This window comes from Centrocercus urophasianus, unplaced genomic scaffold, assembly GCF_019232065.1.
Source record: "Centrocercus urophasianus isolate 14NV4802_14NV808 unplaced genomic scaffold, USGS_Curo_1.0 seq_18, whole genome shotgun sequence".
In the NCBI taxonomy this organism is placed as follows: domain Eukaryota; kingdom Metazoa; phylum Chordata; class Aves; order Galliformes; family Phasianidae; genus Centrocercus; species Centrocercus urophasianus.
The window spans coordinates 4797243-4805822 of record NW_024884733.1 but is presented as its reverse complement, the minus strand read 5'-3'; the positions used below and the strand labels follow the sequence as shown (position 1 = coordinate 4805822).

The 8580-nt window shown below is 50.4% G+C and overlaps 1 protein-coding gene across 1 annotated transcript in view; it reads left to right on the top strand.

The window, feature by feature from the left end:
- Positions 1–6229, top strand: part of GLUL (glutamate-ammonia ligase) — a 6547-nt gene extending 318 nt beyond the window's left edge. The window contains exons 2-7 of the mRNA XM_042819808.1: positions 810–1000; positions 2049–2210; positions 2496–2642; positions 3069–3196; positions 3364–3563; positions 4431–6229. Coding sequence (XP_042675742.1) covers positions 835–1000; positions 2049–2210; positions 2496–2642; positions 3069–3196; positions 3364–3563; positions 4431–4749 — 1122 coding nt within the window. The 5' untranslated portion in view covers positions 810–834 and the 3' untranslated portion in view covers positions 4750–6229. The remainder of the gene's footprint in view (positions 1–809; positions 1001–2048; positions 2211–2495; positions 2643–3068; positions 3197–3363; positions 3564–4430) is intronic.
- The last annotated feature ends 2351 nt before the right edge of the window (positions 6230–8580 follow it).

Here is an 8580-nt window from a genome sequence, read left to right as displayed (position 1 = left end):
TTTCATTTCTTTCTTTCTCTGTCTTTTTTTTTTTTTCTTTTCTTTTCTTTTTCCTTTCGAGGCTCTCACTCTTTTTCCTTAAATAAAGGCAATCTCATTGGGAGATAGGTGATGCTCCCCATAGCTCACCCCACCGAAGACCTCCTCCCCAAGAGAGGGGTCACATGAGGGGATTTTGATCTGAGAGGCTCTGGCATTTTTCAAGGCTCTCTGCATGAATATTCCTACTTGTTTTCCATTTCTGAGTTGCTGGCATTACCAATCCCACCACAAACACGAGCAGACCCAACACACGTGGGTTGTTGGGAAGGTTGGGCTGGGAGCAGAGCCCCTCCATGGCAGCCCACTTTGGGGTTGCTGTGCTGCTTGTTGCTTTCCTCAGCCCTGGATGAGCCTTGTGTAACTTCAGACCAGCTGATCTGGGGAGGCAGCTGGGCTGGCAAGCCCTCCTTGCTGAAGCAAGCATATTAAGAAAGCCCCAGCTAAGCTTTCCTGCTCATTAGCCCTGCTCCAGAGCAACGGCGAGCATGGGGGTGTTTGAGAAGTAAAAAGTTCACACCGGGTTCAGAAGGTGTTTTGAAGGCTGTTGCTTGTGGATAGGACCCTTGCCATGGAACAGGAGTTTGGGTATTAAAAGGATGCATTGAAGGTATCAAAGCAGTTGCTGGGTTTTCCACCTTGGGCATGGGATGCGGAGTAGCATGGGATCGTGACTGATCTTCCTCTGTGAATAGAGTGTGGGGAAAAAACAACTGGGAGAGCAAGGAAGAGTCTCATGTTTGGGATTGGTTTTGGCATCCTCCCTGCAGGACAGCCCTCATCAGCTCCGCAGCCATGGCCACCTCGGCGAGCTCCCACCTGAGCAAAGCCATCAAGCACATGTACATGAAGCTGCCGCAGGGGGAGAAGGTCCAAGCCATGTACATCTGGATCGATGGGACTGGGGAACACCTCCGCTGCAAAACCCGCACACTGGACCACGAACCCAAGAGCCTGGAAGGTGAGAGGTGCGGGATTCGGAGTAGGTGCTTTTTTGGGAAGAGCTGAAGATGCTGCTCTTCGTCCCCCTCCGCTCACCTCCTGCTCCAGGTGCCCGGGGAGGAAGGTTCCCAGCTCTCCAGATGTGACATTGAGTGCCATGGCAGGGGTTGGGCACCAGGCCCGGCGGAGGGGGCTCTTGGCATGGGATCCGTGGCCCATTGACTCTCAAGTGCTCGTTTTGGCCGGAAGTAGTTTGGCAGAAAGTGGAAGGGAAAGAATGGAGCTATCCGGTGTAATTAAGAGCTTGTGTCCCTCAGAACAAACAGTCCCAGCTTACACAATAATAGCATTAGGATTTTCTCAGGTTGCCATGGAGCTGGCTGGAGACAGTTATGAAATGAAAATACTGTGTGTGACTGAGCAGAATTCTCTCTCTCTCTTTTCCTTTTTTTTTTTTTTTTTCCTTTTTCCCTCTAAGGGAGTGGTTGGCACATCTCTTTTGAAATCTCCGTGCTTCCCATCCTCCCACTTTCCCCCCAGGATACGGAGGAGATAACATAGCCTGGGTAGAGTTCACTGCAGCTCCCGCTGTGCTTTGACCCCCAGGATGGAGGGCACAAACGCCATGCTGGCCATACTCCTCTTTTCCATATGAGGCTCAACCCTTGTGGCAGTGCATGTGATTTACTCTTTCCCAGTCCCCAGACATCCTGAATGAAAGCAAACTAGGTGCCCAGCTCACTCCATGGTGGTTGGGAGATGGGAATTGTCTTCAACGCTGCAGTACTGGCTTGGGCTTGGCCAGCAGCCCAGTGACTCGTGTTTTTCAGGGTGGCTGCAGAGTTGAGGAGTTGCCTTCTTTCACTTCTTACTTGCTTTGTGTTTCTACTTCCCTTATTTGCAAAAAAAAACAAAAATCCACAAAAGATCATCTGAGCTGGGATGAAACCCCTTCTAGCCCCATTGTCTATAAGTACTTGCACTTCCATGGCACTGAAGAGTGGTGGAGTGTCCATCCTCCTGGCACTGGTGGACCCTGGCTCACAGTAATTTGCTCTTCTCTTCAGATCTCCCCGAGTGGAACTTTGATGGCTCCAGCACCTTCCAAGCTGAAGGCTCCAACAGCGACATGTACCTGCGACCTGCTGCCATGTTTCGGGACCCTTTTCGCAAGGATCCCAACAAATTAGTTCTCTGTGAGGTCTTCAAATACAACCGCCAGTCTGCAGGTGAATGGACACACTACTGGTGTTTGTGGGGAGGGGATGCTGATAGAAGAAGGGGGCAGAAAAAGGAAGACCTATCCAAATGTTGTTCATGCCCTTCAGCATCGTGCATGGCAAAAATAGAGCCCCAAAAATACAAGGTAAACAAGGTGCTGGTGGTGATGATTATGGTGGAACACCTGGATTCTGCCCTTCGCCAGTGCTGCTGGCACTCAGGCTGTAGATAAAGGAGAAGTGGGCAACGGAGGTGGCGGACCTAAAAAACCTTGTGCTGCTTTTCCATTACAGAGACAAATCTCCGGCACACCTGCAGGCGGATTATGGATATGGTGTCCAACCAGCACCCCTGGTTTGGGATGGAGCAGGAGTACACCCTTCTGGGAACAGATGGTCATCCATTTGGCTGGCCTTCCAATGGCTTCCCTGGACCCCAAGGTAACCTTTCAGGAGCCAGCAATGCAGTGTGTCAGGAGTGTTTGCTGCCTTGGTTGAGTTGTTAACCCTCTGACACAACTTATGTTTCAAGCAAGACGAATGATTCAAGACCTTTCTAGTACTGAAAGTAGCAAGCAGGACAGTGGCAGAAACTAATTCACAAAACTGAGATCTTTATGGAAAGGCCAAAATGTTCACTGCCCTTTTCCAGATTTTGCTGTTCATTTGTTAGTCTACAGGTGACATAAACTCTTGCCCAATATGATGGAGTACAAGTCAATTAGTGCTCTGCTCTACCTGTGCTTTGCCATGAAAAATGGATGCTGAGCCTTGATCTTCCCCATGTGTGCTCTCTCTTCACAAAATTTGAACCTTTTACCTTCTGGAAGCTCATGTTCTTCTTGCTTTCCATCTGTGCTGTTGCAGGTCCATACTACTGCGGTGTAGGAGCTGACAAAGCCTATGGCAGAGACATTGTGGAGGCCCACTACCGAGCATGCCTGTATGCTGGTGTGAAAATTGGAGGAACCAATGCAGAAGTGATGCCTGCCCAGGTAAAATCTTGGGTGCCTTGTGGGGTGAGATGGTCCGGAAAAATTGTGGGTAAAAGGAGCTTTTGACTCGCCACTCCAAGCAGTGCAGCTTTGCTAGTGGTCAGAGTGTAAGGGGGTGGGAAGTGCTTTGCTGTGCCTGACTAAGCTCTGATTCGTCCTTCCTGTAGTGGGAGTTCCAGGTGGGACCATGCGAAGGGATTGAGATGGGGGATCACCTCTGGATAGCACGCTTCATCCTCCACCGGGTGTGTGAAGACTTTGGTGTCATCGTGTCCTTCGATCCCAAACCCATCCCTGGGAACTGGAACGGTGCTGGCTGTCACACCAACTTCAGCACCAAGAACATGAGGGAAGACGGGGGACTCAAGTAAGTCTTTTGAGATGGGCCAGGGCAGCAAGTTGGGCTTGGTAGCTGCAAGCTTTTAGCAGAGCTTTTGACTGCATGGTGGACACCATTATGGGGCTTGGCATTCTGCATGAGACTTTTTTTCTGGATTTCACTCTTTTTGTGTGTGTGTCTGTGTTTTTTGTTGAGATTTGTGTGTAGTATTACACTCCTGTTGGTGCTGGATTGGAAATTCAGTACAGGTGGAAGGATGAGCAGTTTGTAGGAGGCTGTGCAGCTCTTGTTAATAAACAAGCTAACTCAGCAAGAGCATTTTTTTATTTATAACTGTGATGAGAGTGACCACTTGCTTATATCTGGGTCAGGCTGGACGCAAATGCCAGGTTTGTTTTCAATGTGATGATTTTGGAAATGTAAAACCCAGGTCACAAATGGGACTGGCATGCTCAGTGCAGACCTCACAGCACTGGACCTTGGTGGAGCTCTCCAAAGGGATTTGTTTGGGCAGCTCTGCTTTCCTGCCTTAATCTCAGTGGTGCTCTGAGATAACGAACCAGCCTGTGATTGTCAGGTTCCCTAATAGGACCTTGGGTTTAGAAATCTCTCTTCTGGGGGCAGATTTCACCAGAGGCAGGGCAGAAATCTGGCCATGGGTCATTCCCGTGAGCACTGTCAGTGAACTCTATGAGGCCATGGGGATCCTTTTCCAAGAATCACACAGGTTAGAAGGGAAGCGAACCCCCCCCATTGATAAGGACAGGGACGTGGGTCGTAGGACGTAATTCACTTGGGGATGTCAGGGGAAGGGATGAAGCTACATTCACTTGGATACAACAGCAAGAGCGGCTCACTCACCGAGCCTTCTCCTCTCCCCTGCTTCCTTCACAGGCACATTGAGGAAGCCATCGAGAAACTGAGCAAGCGTCACCAGTACCACATCCGTGCCTACGACCCCAAAGGAGGGCTGGACAACGCCCGGCGCCTGACAGGCTTCCATGAGACATCCAACATCCACGAGTTCTCCGCCGGCGTTGCCAACCGCGGCGCCAGCATCCGCATCCCACGCAACGTGGGCCATGAGAAGAAAGGCTACTTTGAGGACCGCCGGCCTTCAGCCAACTGCGATCCCTATGCTGTGACGGAGGCCCTCGTCCGTACGTGTCTCCTCAACGAAACTGGGGATGAGCCTTTTGAGTACAAGAACTAAGTGGAATCATGCCCACAGACACCGCCTTCCCCCCATGCTTCCCACACCCCTAAACTTCCCTTCTAGTTGTAATCCTGAGGGTACAAGATAACACACTTCGTGTCTCAGTAACTCTTGTTGTTTTGAGGTGGGGGAGGAGGGCAGGTTTAGTTTTAATGATGTCTATTTGTCGTTGACTCTTCAAAAGGCGAGAGGAGGAGCAGAGGGTGTTAGAGAATTTTTAACCACTGTTTTGTTTTATTGTTGTTGTTTTTTTTTTGTCTAATTCATCTGTACATCCGGTGGGATCCAATGGCTTCCAGGACAGGCTACACATAGAAAGAAGCCAGCAGACAAGAGGAAAGTGAAAATTACAGCTGACTTCCCCAAATTTGGGTGTTAGACCCAACGCTGGTGCTCTGTGGGCGGATGGTTCTCAAGGCATAGCATCCCAAGAAGGGCAGGGAGGAGCTGAGATGAGGCCCCGCTCTGTCCTGGGGTGTGATGGGGAAGTCTTCAGCCTCTTGGCACTGTCAGGTTTCTAGGATTCTTCTTGGCATTGAGCGTGTGGTGTAGGAGCACTTAGGAAAGCTCCTTGTTCTGTCATTGGAAGTCAACTGATCTCCTGCTCATAACACAGAGTGAAGTAGTATTTTTCTATTTAAATGTAAAAACAAAACAAAAAAAATATATGTGAAAGTGGGGGGTTTTGTGTTTCTGGTTTTTGGGTTGTTTTTTTTTTTTTCTTTTGAAGAAGAAAAAGATGATGTCCCAGGGACTTGACCACAAGAGTGGGCAGAGCTCATGGGGGTGTTGCCAGAGGGCCTTCAGGTGGGACTGAGGGAGAGCTTGAAGGGCTCAGTGGGGAAGACTCAGAGGAATGCAGCTTGCAAGAGGCAATTCCCAGACCTGGGAAGCCCACAGGAACGTTTATCACTGTAACTCAAGTAGCCATGAAGTGCTCGTGTGGATGAGGGGGAGGAAGGCGTTCCGAACGAGGAGTTGGCTGGTCAACTTCACCATGTTCTGGACAGAGCTGTGGGTGCTTCACTTTCCGGTGGGATTAGCACGTCACTAAAGCAGGGCTTTTGATAAATGAAATTTTAGATGACTTTTTTTTTTTTTCTTGTAATGTACTTAGTTTATAAAACTGAGTGATTTTACAGAGACCGTCGATGTCACTGTTGTGTCCTGGCTATGGGACTGCCTGCCTCTGCTGATTGTGGCTGGGAGAAGGGAAAGGATCCATCCCTCCCAGGCAGCCCTGTGCCTCCCAGCTCGGGCTGGGGGTTCAAACGTTCCAGGATCTTACACTTTGGGTATCTTAGATGGTGCCAGTTATATTCCGTTGCATTTGGACTTCTTCCGAATAGTTTTTTTATAATTAAAAAAAAAAAAAGAGAGATTGAAATGTTAATTCTGACTTCTTCCTCCTTTCTGTGCTTCCTGGCAACTTCTTTTGTATGTGTTTTGTCTTTACTTAAAGGTAATTTTACCCTGATACTGGGAAGGTTTTGGCTTTTCATTTGCGGGGTGGGTGGGAAGGAGGGGACAGCCAGAACCTGTGTACCCAATAGGGGGCTGTTGGTTCTCTGGGGTAGGGGTTCTCTGTGGTCCTGCTGTGACTTCAGTGGGGGGAGTCTCTGTGTGGGGGCATGTGGGGCTTTGTGGACATCCATGCACACAGCCCAGAGGGTGTTGAAAGTAAAGTGGCAGTAAATGCTTTGGAAAAAGGAGCAAGGTGTATGGTACGCTTAGGCAACCCTGATGGTGGGAGCGGGATTCAGTCCTTTGCTGCTCCTGTTGCCTTGCACATAAATGTAGCACAAGTGCTTGATGCTTAATGGTACCTCGTGTTCTCAGCTGACAGAGCATTTACCCACTGGCTTGGTAATTACCCAGATGAAAAAAGCCTTAAACAATGAGCACTGTGCTGCAAAATGGCTCTTCTTATAATTATATATGGAAAAAGGCTGCCAGGAATTAGAAGGAAAAATCCCTGCTCTCCTTCAACCACTGTTGTCTGACTTCTTTCCTAAAGCTTGCAGGCTGAGCCTGCTTTGCAGCCACCTGAACATCATTTCCTATGCACTGGTGGGCAAAGACCAGCTTTGCAGAAAATCTAGAGCTTGAGAGCTTTTTGCTCTCAAGAGCTGCTTTGCTTTCCTTCATGATGCTCCTGGGACGACTTGATTGCTGTGTAGTGCAGCCAGTGACTCACTGGTCCATGATGGGGTGATCACTAGTACAATACTGGCCATGTGCAGCAGCCCATGCACTTTTGCAGGTGTGAAGTGCTGGAGGATGATTTGAGGCTCAGCATTGCAGCATCCTTCAGCCAGAAGCCCTTGCCTGTATAAAGCAAGGCACTGTCCCTAGAGGTATTCAAGACCCGTGGAGAAGGGGCACTAAGGGACACAGTCAGTGGGCAGGTAGGGAAGGGTTAGGGTTGGACTTGGTGGTCTCCATGGTCTTTCTGTGATTCTATGATCTACATTTCTGCTGCCACCCTGGATTTGCCTTACCTCTGCATGCTTTGCTCTGAGGCTGAAAGAGCAGAGGTGGGCTTGTTGTCAGTGGCTGCCCCAGAGGTGACTCCTCTTTTCCTCCCATTGCGAGTGAGATGCTGTAAGGCTGATTGCCTGCAGGAGCAGCAGTGCAAGAGGGCTCTTTTTTTTTCCCCTTTTTTCCTCCCCATCCTGGCCTGCCCACGGCCTGGCACGGCCAGGCTATTTTGCTTTCATAAGCTGCATTATGTAAGCCGGTCTCGAGCAAGGACGTGGTGCCAACTTGGCGTTGGGAAGGAGCCACATTCCTGTGCCGCGGGGTCTAATCCCTGCCTGCAGCAAAAGCTGGGCTGCAGGAGGAACAGGAAAGCTGTGCCTTGCTTTCCGATCTCTCACCCTAGGTGGAGGAGCCTTGCAGAGCCATCGCTCCCTTTGTCAACAGGCTGTGCCCAGCGTTCCACTTTGCAAATCTCATCCTCAGCAGCACTGGGGGCTGGCCCAGGCTTGCACAGCACACCTCGGGACCTTTCTCTCCTGCTGTGCTTGTTGAACTCTCTGCGCTCTGCAGCTTCGGTTACACTTGTTTGGAAAGGCTCAGGGGGAGGAACATGGAAGCAGAGACTTCCACAGTGCTAGCCAAAAAGATGGACAAAGGTGAGCAGCATAGGATGTAGAGCTGTGTGGTGAGCAGATAGGATTGCATGATGAGGAGGTGGGGTGCAAAGCCTAGGAAAGACCGTGGGACTGTGGAATGGCTTAGGTTGGAAGAGACCTCAGAGGCCATCCAGTTCCAGCCCCTGCCTTGGTCACTTACTGCTAAAGCAGACACTGGGGTAGGTTGCCCAGGGCCCCATTCAACCTGACCTTGAACAGGAATGGGGGATCCACAACCTCCATGGTGCATGGGCCAGGATCTCCAGCACAGATTGCCCCCGGGGTGCCATGTGTGCAGGACAGCCCTACCCCTGTCAAACCAATGGGCAGCTTGGATGGGACATTGGGCAGCCTGATCCATGAGACGCATCCCTCCCATGGCAGGGGGTGGGAGCTAGATGACCACTGAGGTCCCTTTCAACTCCAGCCTACGACTGTAGAGTCACAGAATGGTTTGGGTTGAAAGGGACCTCAGTGATCATCTAGCTCCCACCCCTTGCCATTGGCAGGGCAGCATGCTGGGAAGCTGTCATGCACCTACCTGTGCATGCAGTGCAGGATGGCACTGCCTGCTCGGCAGGGCTCTAGGGCTTCTTCAGCCCATCCACTGATGAGCTCCAGGACCTCATTTGGCCAGGCATGGCCATACAGATTTGGAAGATTTGCTCTTATTCCCCTTGGGTTAAGGCCG